The following is a 17,666-nucleotide window of genomic DNA, read 5'->3' as shown; positions in this document are numbered from 1 at the left end:
ATGTGTTGCATTTTTTTTTCTTTTTTTAATTTTATTTTTAATTACATGTATGTGAATATGTGCAGGTGTCTGTGGGAACCAGAAGAAAGTGTCAGATCTCCTGTGATCTGCCTGATGTGGATGCTGGGAACTGAACTCAGGTTCTCTGGAAGAGCAGCCAGTGCTCTTAACCCCTGAGCCATCTCTCCAGCCCCATGTTGCATTCTTTTATGCTGCATTTGTTTAACTCTGTAAGGCTGTGTTACTGTGCCTGCCTAAAACATCTGATTGGTCTAATAAAGAGCTGAATGGCCAATAAGTAGGCAGGAGAAAAGACAGGCAGGCTGGCACGCAGCAAGAATAAATAGGAGAAATCCAAAGTGATCGTGAAAAGGAGGATGCCAGGGGCCAGCCACAGACTAAGAAGGGAACAAAATTATAGAGTCTAGAGAAAGGAAAAAAGTCTACATGCAAAATGTTGTTAAAGAGAAATGGGATAATTTAAGTTAGAAAGCTGCCTAGAAACAAGTCAAGCTAAGGCCAGACATTCATAAGTAAGAATAAGTCTCCGGCCGGGCATTGGTGGTGCACACCTTTAATCCCAGCACTCGGGAGGCAGAGCCAGGCGGATCTCTGTGAGTTCCAGGCCAGCCTGGCCTACAGAGCAAGATCCAGGACAGGCTCCAAAACTACACAGAGAAATCCTGTTTCCCCCCGACCCCCGCTCCAAAAACAAGCATAAATCTCTGTGTATTTATTTGGGAGATGGGTGGCAGGCCCCCAAAGAGTAAAAAATACCAACTACAAAAGAGTACCAATGACCTGGGTTGGGTGCTTTTCCCTGACTTCAAGTTCATGCATTATCTATATGCATTGGGTATGACAAAAAATTTCCCTGCAGAGAAAAAACACAGACGTGAAGTTTGTTGGTGGGGTCAGGGGAGTGGTCAGAAAGCAACTGATAGAGCTTTGAATTTGAAATTTAAATCCTTCCCTTCTATCTCTTCTCTTGAGTTAAAATAATACAGTTTGATCACAAGGAGAAAACAACCCTAAGAATGCTTGATTCTTTTCCAGGCATCGACACAGACCCTCTAGAACCTCCTTCACCCACAATCTTCCCACTCCAAGGTCTGACAAAAATCAACAAATCCTTCAACACTCTCTGTGAAATCTGATTTTAGCTCTTATGTCTACAAGGACTCCTTCCAAGCTGTTATCTATTGTTTATTAACTTCCATCAAATACATGCAATATTAGACTCTTTTTTCAAATCCCTGTATCTTTATTTTCCTTTGTACATCTGTGACTCCAGACAGGATCCAAAGAGGAGGAGGTGTACAGCCTCTTCTCTGGGTTTGATGGAGAGTTCCTTTACCCTTCTGTGTTAGCCTCTTAAGGTACAGCCCCAACCTTAAAAGAGCACAGGAAAGGGCAGAAAAACCTTTTATCCTGATTCTGTCTCTCCTTTCTTCACCTGGGTCCAATACACAAAAACATGATATCATACCGTTAAGCAATAACAAGGATTTGCCTCCAGGATCACAAGGACAGAATTTAATAAACAGCAACTACTTCCACCATCTCTCCCCCAAAGACCGTGAGTGTATAATCAAGGCCTCTCCATTCCTCCTCTGAAGTGCTTCCATACCACACAGCTCAAGGCTTGCAGTGGACTGCATATTTTACCTCTCCCTGGGCCCAGCGGGCCCACCCCCCTCCCTCAGTGGGTTATTCTATTTTGTCACCAGGCCCCACATACTAACTGATCATAAAAACAAGTGGGTTGACTGCTCTGATATCAGATAAATGAAGACTGTAAGACAAAAACTGTTACTAGAAACAAAGACATGTGACGGCAAGGGCTAGCTCTGGTTTTAAGATGCAGTATATTTTGCCTAACAAGAGAACCACAAAATGAAGTAAATCTGATGAAGTAAAGAAGAAAATAGACAATTCATCAGTAGTAGTTAGGGATTTCCAGATCTCACTTTCAATGAGTCAGCATGAGAAGAGAAAACTGGAACAATACTACAAACCAGCCAGACCTAACACACTAACAAACTACTAACAACAACAGCAGAGAACACATTCTCAAATGTACACGCAAGAGTCTTCGGAACAAAGCCACATATCAAGCTAAAATAAACCTCAATATGTTTTGTTTTTTAAATAATCAAATCACAGGGCTATCCGGGAGAAATGGCTCAGTAGCGAAGCACATTTACTGCTCTTGCAGAGGACCAGAGTTCAGTTCCCAGAATCCACATCAGGCAGTCCCTAACTGCCTGCCCATGACTCTAGCACGAGGGGATCTGATGCCCTCTTCTGGCCTCCTCAGGCACCTGGACCCACATGCACAGACACACACAGAGGCATACACATAATTTAAAATAATAAAAATTCATTTTAAAATTCCAATCTTGAGAAGCATGTTCTCTGATTACAGTGAGTTAAAATTAGCCATCAAAAACAGGAGGGGCTGGCAAGATGGCTCAGCAGGTTAGAGCATTTGTCTTTCTTGTAGATGGCCCAGGTTTGGTTCCAAGGATCCATCCACATGGTGGCTCATCACTATCCACAACTCCAGTTCCAGGGGATCCAACCCCTCCTCTGGCCTCCACCATCATCAGACACACAGTGTTCAAATATGCATGCAGGCAAAATATTAAATACACATAAAATAAATCGCTTTAAAATTTTTTTTTAAAAGGAAATCTGGAAATTTTACAAACGTGGAAATTAATAATAAACTACTAAAATAACCATATTATTGGGAGTCTAGGCACATTAGTGCCATGAGTACACATGAAGTCAGAGGACAACTTCAGGTTTTCAGTTCGTACCTTCTTTTTTTTTTTTTTAAACTGGGTCTCCTATTATTCATGGTCACATTTACCAGGCTAGCTGGCCCATAAGCGTCTGGAGCCTTCTGCCTCCAACTAACAGGAGGATCAACTAGGATCACAGATCCCTATGCTCCGTCCAACTGGAATGTGGCTTCTGGGGATCTGAGCTCAGGTCACCTGGCCTGTATTACCCACAGAACTATGCCTCCAGTCCAACTCGGGAAATTAGAAAATACTTCCAGGGGCTGGTGAGATACATCAGCATTTAGGAGTTCTGATTGTTCTTCCAGAGGACCCCAGTTCAATCCCCAGCACCCACATTGTCCATAACTCCAGTCCCAGGGAATCTGACACCCTCTTGTGGCATCTTCAAGCACTGCAAACACATGGTGCACAGACACATGCAGGATCAAAATACCCATGCACGTAAAATACAGTTGTTTTCAAATAAAATACTTTCAGATAAATTGAAAAAATGCAACACAATAAAACTTATAGAATGCAGCTAATTCAGTGCATAAAAGGAAAATTTATAGTTGTAAAGGCCGTTTTAAAAAAGTTATTGGGCCAGGAAGATGGCTCAGCAGGTAAGAACTTTGCCACGAAGCCTGAAGACTGAGTGTGAACCCCAGAACCCACATGGTAGAAGGAAAAAACAGACTCCTGGGTCCTTGGATGTCCCCCCCCACAAACACACACACACACACACACACACACACACACACACACACACGAATGAATGTAATTTTTAAGTTAAAAAAATCAATACCATATACCATAGTAAAAGAAGTTAAAAAAAAAAAAAAACATATCAGAAGATACTAAGAAAATATTTAACAACACCAAACACCCTCTAATAATCAAAAGACTCAGCAAACTAGGATTACATTTCTCAATCTGACAAACAGCACCAATATAATAAAACACACAGCTAACAACATGTCGAAGGTGAAAAGGACTGTTCCCCTAAGACCAGCAACAAACACACCCACATAGCCCACTGAACCACAAAAAACTCTGAAAAGTCTGCAAAATCTCTCCATGTCCCTCATTATCAACCTTACCAAAACCAAGTGTTGCTAACTGTTAGGTGTGTGCGTGTGTTGCATCTGCTGCATGAGCATGCGCAGAAAAGCCAGAAGTAGCCCTGAAGATGTCTTCCTTCTCCACCTGAGTTTTTCTGAGACAATGTCTCTCGCTGAATCTAGAGCTCACTCATTCTTCGCTAAGCTGGTGACCAGTGAGTGAGCTGAAGGGCACCAAAAGCCTTGCATGTACGCATTTGCATTTACATTGCATGTGAGGGCTCCAACTCCAGATCATGCAAGCACTTTACCCACTGAGACATCTCCCGGGGGCCCGAATGCCTGATTTTAAGGGGGCGTGTGTGTTTTGAAGTTACCTCTCATCTACAATTTGCTTCTCTTCCTATAAACCTCATCTCAGTAACTTAGCTGACACAGTCAGAAATTTAGGATTGTTCTAGATTCTTCCCACATCCCACCCCTCTCCACAGCTAATCGGGAAAGTCATACCCATTTTAGCTCTAACTTCCTATTTGCCCCATTTAGGACCAACTTCTGTATCCTTACCACTGTCATTTCTCCAGCCTGCTCTTTGTCCCCTGACGCCTGAACTACACACTATCAGGAAAACCTATATTTTCTTCCTAAAAGTCTAACCACTGAAATGCCCTCAGTGGCTCCTCTGCACCCTGCAGCAGTCCTTGGGACCCACTTGTCTACAGTGGGCATTATTTCACATCACACACACCCTTGGCTCATTTTGAGCAGCAAAGCCCCTGTCCACGCCGTGTTTTCACATCTCATCCGTTTAAACCATTGGCTCGGCCTCTAAAGACTTCCCCAACAACCCAAGAAAAGACAACCCCTCCCTCCCTTTGTTCTACATGTGTGCTCCAATAAGCAATTGGCTTCTACTGTGAATTAAGTTTGTGGGTCCTCTCCCTTCAAAGTCAACCAAAACTCTTAAGTTCACTGAGAACCTCCATAGGGCTTTCTCACTCACGAGCGGGTGCACTCACTACACTATGGTTGGATGAATGAGCCACGAACATGGCAACACTGCTTTAAATTCCCAGAACAAGAAGATAATCAGAACTGGTTCGTCAAACAGCCACTACATTTAAATGGTCTTTTTAAAAACGCAATGCAGTTTCCAAAAACTGTGTGTGTGTGTGTGTGTGTGTGTGTCCCTAAGTATGTCAACAGCAACAACAAAACCATCTACAAACACTTAAAGAGCAAAACCTCTGCCACCTGATTATATGTTTGTGTACACACACACATACATACACACACACACACACACACACACACACACTTTGGATCCTGATCCTTCACTATCTCTAGAGTTTACAAGAATGCCTTTTGTATTGTTTAAAGCATCTCAAAAAGGCGCTCTTTATTGGGGAAAAATAATGCAGAATTAGAATCTCAGCTCTGGCCCCAGCTTAGGCGTCCTCTTCAGCCAAGAAGTTTCATCAGCAAGAAACTCCAGTTTCCGGCAGTCAGAAGAACCACGTGTAACTGACCCCCGTTCAAAATAAATAAACGTTCAGGCAAATCTGACTCGGGAGTCGGGAACGATCCGGGCCCCTCCGGGACTTCCACGTTGCCTTCCGGGTCCCCGGGGCCCCTTTTCTCCACCCCCCCCTCACCCCTCCGCCCCACGGCTCGCAGCGGTCGAGCACAGGCCGACCCAGCCCCGGTCTCCCCGCCGCCGCAGCCACTCGGCCCCACCGGGCCCGCGGCTCCCGAGCCCAGGACTCACCCCGCGCAGCTGCTCCAGAACCCACCGCACGCAAGTCGCGGCGGCCCCGGGCCCCGCCATCGCCGCGCCCACGGGCGGAGGCCTCGCAGCCGGCCCGCCGGCCAGCAGCAGGGCCGGCGCAGTCGGGGGAGCGCAGGGAAGGCGAAGGCGCCGGCAGGCGGCGCGCACCACTGCGGGCCTGCGGGGGGAGCCCGCCTAGTACCCCCGGCCTTGGTCTCGCCGGCGAGGCGGAGACGCCCCCTCTACTGCGCTTAAAGGGCCCACGAGCCTCTCCCGGGCCTTCATCCCCGGAGCACGGGGAGCGGGAGCACCGAGAGCCGGAGCCGCGAGGCTGCGGGGGTAATGCCCAGGGAGGCGCTGTGAGGAGTAGGGGGAGGAGAGGGAGAGGGGACAGGGGTTGGTATAGAAAAGGAAAAACTAATTTAAATTAAAAACATATATATTAAAAAAAAAAAAAAGAGCCTAAACCAAGCTAAGTATTTAAAACTGAACAAGGAAGAAAGACAGAAGGACGAGAGCTCGGCGCGTCCGTGCCCTCTCCCCAGTCGGAACGGCGCACTGCCGTCAGTATCCCCGGCGACCCCCCTCGAGCACCGAGAGGTCGGCCTGGGCCATAATCCACCCGCGCGCCCTGCCTGCCCGCCGCGTCACAACTTCGCACTCTGGACACGAAGGCGGTCGGGTCAACGGTGCGCGCTGGTCAGTTTAACCCCATCTGGGCACGCAGGCTCCGGTCCTCCTCCGCCCAGCCTTCGGGGATCACTCGCCTGAGTTCACCAGGTGGCCGCTAGCCACGCACCCCAGCTTTAAACTCCATTCGCGCCCAGGTTACCTAAATCAAGCCCGTGTGGACGTCTGCCCAGCACGAGGCGCCCACTGAGGCAAGAACTAAATGTAGCAGCTTGCCCTCTAAATTTAGGGCTCTATTTTTAGAGCCGTTGCGTGAAGGACTGGGAGAGATGATTTTAAACATACGATTCAAAAGGTAACCTGTCTCTAATGTGTGTCTTCTTTCCCAACACCCTCGTCTTATCCAAACGAACGCTTCTTCAGTGGAGCAATTCGAAAAGGAGCAGCCTCCCTAGAGAACTTAATAAACAAAATCATAAACCCTTTGTAAATCCCTGTAATAAAATCTTGGAGCACTCACACTCAAAATCAGAAACACCCACGGTTACTTTACAGCCAGTGACTTAAGACCAAACTGAGGCCTGCTTTGTCGAAACTCGAATTGTTCTTTGCCACATCACCCTAGGGAGTTTCAGAAACTGCTGCTATCGGAGACAGCCGAAGTTGCTCAATACTCCAGTTTCATACGTGTTGGATTGCGTTGAAACTAACTTAGGTGAATACTAACTTCAGAACTGTGCTTGAAATTTTTCAAAGATGCTTAAGCTTTGATTTAAACACTGCATTACTCAAATGAAAATTCTTGAGTGAGTCTGAGCCCACCTTTAATGGGCTCTAGAATCTTATTGGGATTTTAGGATTTGTAAATAAAAAAACTTGCTTTGCTCTACCGATCTTCCCTGTGTTCTTCTGTGCCCCCTTCCAATCTGCAGTAGTTACCACCCCACATGCTAAAAGCAAAATTGAGACAAGTGAAATTTTAGAAAGCAGAAAAACCTGAGCATACCTATAGCAAAGATTTCTCCATAGCAAAAATAGTAAACTTAACAGTCAGTGCGAAATTCTTCATCTAACTTTCTGAAAGCATTACCGTCACAGAGACACTTACCTCTTCACCCAGACCTTCCTGTTCCATGTCTTAGGAAGTTCATGTTAAAATACCCTAACACATAAGTAAAGCTATCCTGAACACTTCACATCCTTGAGAAAGAGTCCAGATTTTAATACCTGGACTCCTGTTTCCACACAGAGTGTGATCCTGTTTTGACACTGAGATAAAGGGGTGCTATAGGTGGAGCTGTGACTAGCAACCCATAATCCACTTTCATGGACCTCATCACTTAAGAAGTATATGTGTGCACACATATTTACGCCTGTATATAGATATTTTCTTAAATATTATACATATCACACGTTAAAATCCACAACTGGAAACTGAAACACTAAATATTTTACCCTGTAGCCTATTCACATAGAGTACAAAATTTCTACCAGATGACAGATATTCAAAGAAGGTTTGCCATAGTGGACATGAGATTTTATTATCTTACAAAGGACCTGCTTTCAAGGAAATGGACAGCAAATGTTATTAGTGCTCTTAACAGCTATGAGAAAGCATCCACTGACCCTAGACATCGCTAGCTGGAAGACCTAGTCCACAGCCTAGACCCTCAGGAAGGCCTATGTCAAAGCTGTAAGGACGAGCTACTCCCACTTAGTTCAGCACTAGTGACACACAGAGAAGTATTCCTTTTGAAAGGAAATCGGCACTAGTGTGCCACATTGCTGTTCTCTGTATCTGTGATGTAAGAGTTGTTCTCGGAATATATTGAACCTGGGCATTTCCTGGTTTAGGACACCTGTAAATGAAGTATTCAAGGGAGCAGATGAATGTTAGAACGTTTTAGGTATGTCTACACATAATCTACCTGAAATACTGATTAATTGAAACAGTCGCCTCAACTAGGCAAGAAAAATTTCATTAGAAATTAACTGGAAATTTGCTCGTTTTTTGTTTGCAGGAGCTTTTCAGATCAGTGTTATGGATGCCTCAAAGCTGTGCCAGATTGCTAGGCTCCAGGTCTGTTAGACACTCTACAGAACATTTAATCCAATGCCTGTGGGCTGCAGGGCCCAGAAAGGCAAGCAGTTGAAATACACGCAAGCAGTTGTACAGTTACAAGTCTACATTCGTCAGCAGTAGCAGCCTGAGCCTCTGGCTGCCAGACTAGAGACTTTTCTACTGCAATCTTTTAGCTGTTGGAGAGAATCTGGAATTGTTAAATGAACTTACATTTTAAATGTTGACAATTGACTTGTGTGAGTGTGTGTGTGTGTGTGTGTGTGTGTGTGTGTGTGTGTGTGTGTGTGAGCTCTGGTTTTTTGTTTGTTTTTTATGACAGTTTTCAGTAAGTTCTCTTCTTTACGGAGCTGCATCACCAGCCCACAGTGATTTTGTTTTGTTTGGTTTTTTGGAGACAGGGTTTCTCTGTATAACAGCTTTGGCTACCCTGGAACTCGCTTTGTAGACCAGGCTGACCTCAGACTCACAGAGATCCGCCTGCCTCTGCCTATAGAGTGCTGGGTTTAAAGGCGTGTGCCACCACCTCCACACACCAACAATGACATTAAAAAAAAAAAAAAAAACAATGTACAAGTCTACCTCACCAGGAGCATGTCACTAGTCTCAGCCTCTAATACTGAAGGTTTAATACTAAGATGCCTTCTGCAAAGATATAACTTTCCAAGACCACAAGATAATTAAAATAAACTTAAATTCAATATTTTCATGTCTAAGGAATTTCAACCAAGACAGTTAAGGAAAATCTATTTGACTATATTTACTAAGCCCACAAAAGTAAGCATACTTAGTGGGTTTCATTAAATAAATATTTTATAGAGACTCATATATCATGTTCTGACTGTTAAATTATTTTTTCAACTTCTTAATTTCTCTGGTATAAATTTTAGTGAAGGATAATCTTTTTTTTTTGGTATTCTCTATGTAGCCCTGGCTGCAGTAGAATATTATTTTAAGGTGTGTTACTTTTGCTTATGTTGCATGTGTTTAACTCTGAAGATGTGTTACTGTGCCTGTGTAAACACCTGATGGTCTAATAAAGAACTGAATGCCAATAGCAAGGCAGGAGAAAGGATGGGCAGAGCTGGCAGGCAGAGAGCACTGGGAGGAGGGACCTGAGATCTGAGATCTAGGAGCCAGAGGAGGAGGAGGACTCCAGCGTCCAGCCACCTAGCTACACAGCAAACCATGGAGAAAGAGTAAAATTTACAGAAGTAAGAGAATGGGAAAAGCCCAGAGTCAAAAGGTAGTCAGAATAAGTTAAGGAAAGCTGGCAAGAAACTAAGCCAAGCTAAGGCTGGGAATTCATAATTAAAAATAAGCCTCTAAATATGAATTTATTTGGGAGTTGGGTGGCAGGTCCCCCCCCCAAAAAAAAAAACCCAACACCTGGCTGTCCTGGAACTCACTCTGTAAGCCAGGCTGGCCTTGAACTCAGAGATCCACCCACCTCTGCCTGCCAAGTGCTGGGATTAAAGGCGTGTGCCACCACCACCCAGATGCAAAAGATTTCTTTTGTGCTAAGTACTAAAGAGAGGTCCTGTTGCAAGGCTATATCTCATTTAGTAATAAGTTTTTTTTTAAGATGTATTTATCTCTATTTTATGTGTATGAGAATTTTGCCTGCATGTATGTATGTGTAACATGTGTGTGCCTAGTGCCCTGGTATCCAGAAGACAGTGTGGGGTCCTCTGCAACTGGAGTTAGAGATGGTTGTAACTTGACATGTGGGTGCCAGGAACTGAACTCTGGTCCTCTGCAAGAGCAGCAAGTGCTCTTAACCAGAGAGCTGTCCCTCCAGGGCCCCATTCCCTTTTTGAGATGGAGTTTCACTTTGTAGCCCAAGCTGAACTCCAGCTCACAATCCTCTTGCCTCTGCTTCTCAAATGCTGCGCTATTGCAGATGTATGATACCACATCTTGCTGATAATCAGGTTAGCAACAAGTGAGAATGTGAACAGAATTTGGAATTTTTGCTACAGTAGTTAAGTATTACAGTACTGATTGGTTTTATATTCCTATTATACCTCTTCAAGATCGTAACTGTCATTTGTTCCTAACAATTTGCTCAAGACTCTTTAACTCATACTATTTCTAATTGCCTCATTAAGTATAATTTTACCAAAAAAAAAAAAAAGGCAGAAAGTCATTATTCACAATCTTTTTTTAAAAAAATTCCTCTTGGGTGGTGGTGACGTGTGCCTTTAATCCCAGCACTCACGAGGCAGAGGCAGGCAGATCTCTGAGTTCAGAGGCAGCCTGGTCCGTAGATTGTGTTACAAGACAGCCAGGGATACACAGAGAAACCTTGACTCAGGAAAAAAAATACTCCTAACAACATTTATTAACAGAACCTTTATCTAAGGAGAACTCACACGTAAGATTTCATGGAAAGGGAAGCACTGTGAGGCATGTAGAGGGAAGAGTCACTCAAGCCTATAAGTCATTCCTATATTGGGTAAAAAAAATATTGCAAAAGATTTAAAAATCCATGGGGCATGGATTTTACCAGAGATGGCTCATCTGGTAAAGGTGCTTGCTGCCAAGACTAATGGGCTTGATCCCTAAGATCCACATAGTGGAAAGAGAAAACAGACTCCCCCAAATTGTCCTCTGACCTCCACATGTGTATATGCACACACACACACACACACACACACACACACACACACACAGAGAGAGAGAGAGAGAGAGAGAGAGAGAGAGAGAAAACTAAAGAAATATAAATGAAAATTTTAAATTTGACTCACCCTTTCTATAAAAATTTCAGATGGTGAAAAAGCGGAATTCATGAAGCCATAGACATCGATTTGAAAGAAATACTTCAGAATCTGAAACCCTGCATCATGCTCTGTTGTTTTAGAAAAAAAAAAACATATCACCACTTGATATATAATTTCTGGGTCTAATTTCTTCTTCAGCTGATGGATTGGAACAGATAACCATTTCTTACCTTTTTGAGAGACCAGCTGACTACCAAGCAGGGAACCTCCCACAGACCTGTCGGTTTCTGCCACAGCAGGTCCTTCAGAGTCCACCCATGACTCTGAATCTTCCTCATTCCCTTTCAGCGAATGTATTCCTTCACGGACTCTCACAGGTAACTCTATTTCAGAAGCCGTATCTGCAAACACATGAAGAGAAATGTTTTTGCTAAAATACTTACTTCGTGTTTGGCTTCCTTTCATTTTCTGGAAAGTTACTGTTTGAAACAATATGGCCAGTAGGACACTTCATTTGAGAAAACACACAAAACATTAGCTGTGGCCTGTGCAAGGTCTTAAAGTGTGACAAAGGACCACAAACCTTTGGCTTTAGAGGTTAAGAGCCCTTGCTGTCCTACTTAAGATCCAGGCTTTAAAAAAAAGAAAACCAGGAAATAAACGTCAGCAACTTTCTTCTGCTGTATAAGCCCATGATTAAGCTAATAATTTATTCCAGCACTCGAGAGACAAAGATAGGTGGAGCTCTGTGAGTTCGAAGCTAGCCTGGTTTACAGAGAGAGCTCCAGGACAGGCATGACTACACAGAGAAAAACAACCCCCACCCCCAAAAAAAGATTTCATTCCTTGGACTGCCCAAGAAAGCTCAGTGGGTAAAGGTGCTTGCTGCAAAGCATGACAACCTGAGTTCAATCCCTAGGACACACATGATGAAAGAAGAGAACCAATTTAGGGCTTGAGAGATGGCTCAGAGGTGAAGAGCCCTTGCTGTCCTACTAAAGGACCTGGGTTCAATTCCCAGCACCCACCTTTACTGTTCCAGGGGATCTGACACTCTCACACACATATACATGCAGGCAAAACACCAATGAACATAAAGTACAAGTGAGCAAGTTTATTTTAAAAAAGAGAGCCAGCCAGGCAGTGGTGGCGCACGCCTTTAATCCCAGCACTCGGAAGGCATAGCCAGGCAGATCTCTGTGAGTTCGAGGCCAGCCTGGGCTACAGAGTGAGTTCCAGGAAAGGTGCAAAGCTACACAGAGAAACCCTGTCTCGAAAAAACCAAAAAAAAAAAAAAAAAAAAAAAAGAACACTTGCTACATTTGCAGAGGACCCAGGTTCAATTCCCAGCACCCACATAGTAGCTTGCAACCATGTGTAACTCCAAGTCCAGGGATCCAATGCTGGCTTCCAGTGGTGCACAAACACACCCACAAGCAAAACACTCACATAAATAAATAAAGTTAATTTTTAAGAAAAGAAGATTTCTGCCTGGCATGGTGGTACATGCCTTTGATCGCTGGAGGCAGAGGCAGATGAATCTCTGAGTTTGAAACCACTCTGGTTTACAGAGCAAGTTCTAGGCCAGTCAGGACTACACAGGGTTTCTCTGTAGCTTTGGAGGCTGTCCTGGAGCTTGCTTGTAGATCAGGCTGGCCTCGAACTCACAGAGATCCACCTGCCTCTGACTCCCAAGTGCTGGGATTATAGGCATTACAGGCATGTGCCACCACCGTCTGGCTTAGAAACCCTGTTTCAAAAAAATAAAAATAAAAATAAAAATATTTCATTCCTGTTAGAAACATGTATCCAAAAAGATATAAAATGTAGACGTCATTCAATGACAAATGCTTACTTTATCTGTTAGATAATCAGGAAGTCAGAATGACAAAAATTATTTATAGCATCTACAGGATGCTTAATATTGGTAGCTAATCCTACTTAATAAATAGAGCAAAATAGTTACAACAAAATCCATGCTAGAACTTACAGTAATGGATTTCCAAATTCCAAAGCTGAGCCCACTAGATCATGTGTATGTAATAATATGCACTATTAAATATAAAAACTATCACTTGAGCATGTGTGTTCCGATACGGCATGTGTGTGGAAATCAGAGGCCTTTTGCAGGACTCAGTGTACCTTGTGAGTCCTGGGAATCAAATGTTTATGCAGAAAAAGGCCAGCACCCCTAGGCTATTAGGAAGAAGTTTGGAAATGATGAGGTACTGATCAGATGTCACACATTGTTGTCCTTTTGGGGATTCATTAAGTTCAAACTCCATCCCTGGTTGTCCCTTTAATCCCATGTCCGTTCCATTCCATTATATATACCATGCCATACTACATAGTCGAGGGAGCATATTAAGAAAAACAATTACTTTTTAAAAGGCTTTTAAAAATCCCATAATCAAACCCATCCTTTATATGAACTGAAAATTTTAGAGGAATATAGATATACTCTAGAGGAATCCTTTTTAACTAACATGATGTCATATATATATATATATATATTTTTTTATTTACTTATTGCAACAGGGTTTCACTCTGCGGCCCAGCATGGTTTCACACACGATGTGCTCTTGTCTCAGTGTTCCAAATGCTTGGATTATAGATACGTAAAGCCACACATGTTTTCAGAGGTTGTTTTTTTGTTTTTTGTTTTTTGTAGTTAGAGTTTTTTTGGCCCACAGTCAGGACAAAGCTTTTTTATCTGTTAGTTTTACAGTTGCTTAGACCCAACCAAGTAAATTTACAGAGACTTATTTTGTTTACAAACTGTATGGCTATGGTAGGCTTTTTGTTTTTCTTTTTTTTTTCTTTTAGTTTTTTGAGACAGGGTTTCTCTGTAGCTTTAGAGCCTGTCCTGGACTAGACCAGGCTGGCCTCAAACTCACAGAGATCCACCTGCCTCTGTAACCCCGAGTGCTGGGATTACAGGCGTGAGCCACTACCGCCTGGCAGTTTTTATATTTTAAATTAACTTATTTTTATTAATCTATACTTTGTCACGTGGCTCATGGCTTACCGGTATCTTATATCTCTTTTGTCATGGCGGTGGCTGGCAGTGTCTCTTTGTCTCAGCCTTCCACTTCCCAAAGGTTTTAACTTTTATATAGTAAAATTATAGATAATAAAACAATTATTAAGTAAGAATTATAGTTATAATATCTAGTTTATTCATAATAACTAGTTTATTTGGAAAATTAAAGAAGATACTTATCTATCTTATATTTGTGAGTTTAAGGTTTTATATTTAACTTATTTTTTATCATAATTAAGGAAAATTATAACCAATTTTAGTTTTTAACTAGATCAAAGACCTTAGAAGAATACATAATTATTTGAGAAATGGGAGAAGGATGTAAGCAACTTTTGGGAGTCTTGTAGGGTAGACAGAGACAACTGGCAGCCTGGAAAGTCATCTAATGTTTTTTGTAAAGTTGGAGCATCTGTTTTTAGCCCATAGGGCTAGAGTTTTTTAGTCTTTGTGTGTGTGTGTGTGTGTGTGTGTGTGTGTGTGTGTGTGTTGTAGAATGTTTGGCAGGTTTTTTGTTTATGTTTTTGTTTTTTTGTGAAGCAGGAACCTGAAGGACCATTTTGTCAAGCAAAGTTTAGTGGTTACCTTTTTATGGGTTTTGTATGTTTAGACAACATATCTTTTTAAGCAGTCCAGGCAAGAACAGTTTTTTGTCTAAATGGCTATTTTTGTCAAGGTGAAGATAAACTTTATATAGAGTGTTTTTAATGTCTATTTTTTAAGTAAATCTGTGTTGTCAGGAGTAGACATGTCTTATTGTTTAGAAAGTTTAAATTTTTAAAACATTTTAAAAGTTATATTTTGTAGGTCTTTGAAGTGTTTGGAGATTATCTATCTATCTGAAATATATCTATGTATACCTAGAAAACTTAACTAACATGTTATAAGTTTAACTATCATAGATTATTAATCTGTATTTTTAATTATCTATTATAATCTAAATGAGTTATATAAACATAATACCGTAAACAAGAGTAGAAATATATAAACAGTATAACAAAATTAACTTTAAATTTGTATCAATAAACTAAAATCTATACCAATGTAAAACATTTCAAACAAGTTGTTGTTTTTTAAAAGTAGGTTTATTAATCTACCCTTTTATCCTATTTATTATATCTGTATCACACATGCAGCTCTTAGTATGTCTTGTATTTAGAGTACATTATGTTAGTGATTCATGTACTGGAAGGTGTTGTGTAACACAAATAAAGTAGAAAAAAATAGTCTCAGCCAGGCATTATGGTGCACACTTATAATGCCAAAACTTGGGAGGTAAAGGCAGAAGGATGAAGAGCTGAAGGTTATCCTCTGCTAGTGAGTTTAAAGCTAGCCTGAGCTATATGAGTCCCTGTCTCAGAGGAACAAACAAGAAAAAGATAAGCAGAGGTAAAACAAGGACATTTTGTAGTTCTTTGTTGGCTCTGTACGTGGAAGATACAGATATTATAAAAATATAAAAATAGCAACTATGAAATATATGCTGCCATGAGTTTGTACACACAAATGCTTTTCTCTTTCAAGCCAAATATAGGACAAGTCTGTGCTGAGAAATTAAAAACAACACTAAGCTGTATTTTCGATCATTTTGGCTGTGACCACTTCAGGCAAAGGAAAACTCACACAAGATTACTGCTTCCTTTGGTGACTTCAGAAGGTTCATGCACTGCTCCAGCAAGATTAGAATGTCAAACTACTAAAAGCAATCTCAGAAATTATGAAACTTATCACTGCCTTCCCCTACTCTCAGAAATTAATTAGATCTGTTTAAATAAAAATACATCTTATCAACCAAGCATGGTGGTACACTCCTGTAATCAAGAGACTCATGAGACTAAGGCAGGAGAATCACAAGTTCAAGGCCAGCCTGGGCTACATAGCCAACCCCTGTCTCAAAACTCAAAAAAAAAAAAAAAAAAAACAGCCAGCACTTGGGAGGGAGAGGGAGGTGGATCTCTGAGTTCAAGGCCAGCCTGGTCTACGGAGTGAGTTCTGGGACATCCAGAGCTACACAGAGAAACTCTGTTTACCAAACAAACAAACAAACAAACAAAACAAACAAAAACTCAAAAAATAGGTGCCAGCAAGGGAGCTCCTTAGGAAAAGACACTTGCCAAGCCAGAGAGCCTGATTTTGATCCCTGGGACCCACATGGTGGAAGGAAAAAGATAAAGTTTCACAAACTGTTTTCTGACCTCAAGATGTATTCTGTAGCCCAACTACCTCCTCCAAACCGATACACACAAAATAAACGAACAAATGAAAAGAAAAAAATGTTAGCAAAAAGGGGTGTTTTGGAGAGCCCAGGGAAAAGGAGGGAGCAGAAGTGGAGTTGATCAAGATACATTATGTATGGATATAAAATTGTCAGTCTAAATTAAAAATGTTTTTGAAAGCATGTTATCTGGGGATGGAAAGATGGCTCAGCAGTTAAGAGCACCGAATGTTCTTCCAGAGGACCCAGGTTCAATTCCCAGTGTCCACAGGGCAGCTCACAACGAATCCGATGTTCTCTTATGTGATGGACAGACATATATGCAGGCAAAAAGTAGTCATACACATTTAGTAATATTTAAAAGCATGTTATCCAACTAATAATTTTTCTTTTTCTGGGTTTTCATGATAGTTTCTTTGTGTAGCTCTGGCTGTCCTGGAACTCACTTTATAGACCCGTCTTTTCTCAAATCACAGAGGTCCACCTGCCTCTGCCTCCTGAGTGCTGGGAATAAAGGTGTACACTACCACCACCAGGCTAGAAGTTTTTATAACTTTAGGGAAATATAATTTGATTTCATATCTCAATGAAATAGTGCTGATATGAGTTTATATAAAATATTCTTGAATTTTCTGGGTTTATCTTACAATTTTTTTTTTTTAGCTGAGGACGGAACCCAGGACCTTGTACTTGCTAGGCAAGTGCTCTACCTCTAAACTAAATCCCCAAACCGCCCCCCTACAAATTTTTTTAGACAAGGTCTCACTCTGTAACCCAGGTTAGCCTTGAATTCTGGATCCTCTTCCCTCAACTTCTTCTTTTGTTTGTTTGTTTGTTTTTTGAGACAGGGTTTCTCTGTGTAGCTTTGCAGCCTGTCCTGGAACTCACTCTGTAGATCAGGCTAGCTTCAAACTCACAGAGATCCACCTCCCTCTGCGTCCCAAGAGATGTGATCAAAGGCGTGCACCACCACCACCACCACCACCACCACCCGGCCTACAAAACATTTTTTTAAACAAACCAAAACTTGCCTGAATTCAGCTTCAGAATAAAAATAGGTGTGTGCATCTCCTGAAAAACCTACATTTTAATTTTTTTGAAAGGAAAAACATCAGAATTTATTGAAAAAACATAAAAGGCTGGAAAGCGGTGGCGCAAGCCTTCAACCCCAGCACTGGGGAGGCAGAGGCAGGTGGATCTCTGTGAGATTGAGGCCAGCCTGGTCTACAGAGTGAGTTCCAGGACAGCAAAGACTACACAGTTAGACCCTGTCTCAACAAACAAATAAAAACATAATGAAATGACATTAAAAATTAAAATGATAAGTGAAAGTATGGTTGGAGAAATGACTCAGCGG

The 17,666-nt window shown here is 42.0% G+C and overlaps 1 protein-coding gene and 1 non-coding gene across 10 annotated transcripts in view; both read right to left on the bottom strand.

Moving 5' to 3' along the window:
* Mia2 (MIA SH3 domain ER export factor 2) overlaps positions 1 to 17,666 on the bottom strand; it is a 92,881-nt gene that overhangs the window by 56,067 nt on the left and 19,148 nt on the right. For 5 of the 9 annotated variants that reach the window (XM_036205903.1, XM_036205904.1, XM_036205899.1 and 2 more), the window contains exons 6-7: positions 11,285 to 11,455; positions 11,082 to 11,182 (exon numbers count right to left, since the gene is read on the bottom strand). In XM_036205903.1, coding sequence (XP_036061796.1) covers positions 11,082 to 11,182; positions 11,285 to 11,455 — 272 coding nt within the window. Of the gene's footprint in view, positions 1 to 5,621; positions 5,805 to 7,359; positions 7,477 to 11,081; positions 11,183 to 11,284; positions 11,456 to 17,666 lie in introns of those variants that run through there. The other 4 variants (XM_036205905.1, XM_036205907.1, XM_036205906.1 and 1 more) reach the window with 3 other exon arrangements.
* Positions 1,281 to 1,405, bottom strand: LOC118595940. The gene has a single exon (XR_004946623.1). It is a non-coding gene; the product is annotated as a small nucleolar RNA SNORA26 (small nucleolar RNA).

Source organism: Onychomys torridus, chromosome 14 (assembly GCF_903995425.1).
Source record: "Onychomys torridus chromosome 14, mOncTor1.1, whole genome shotgun sequence".
NCBI lineage: Eukaryota > Metazoa > Chordata > Mammalia > Rodentia > Cricetidae > Onychomys > Onychomys torridus.
This window is presented reverse-complemented; position numbering and strand designations above follow the sequence as displayed.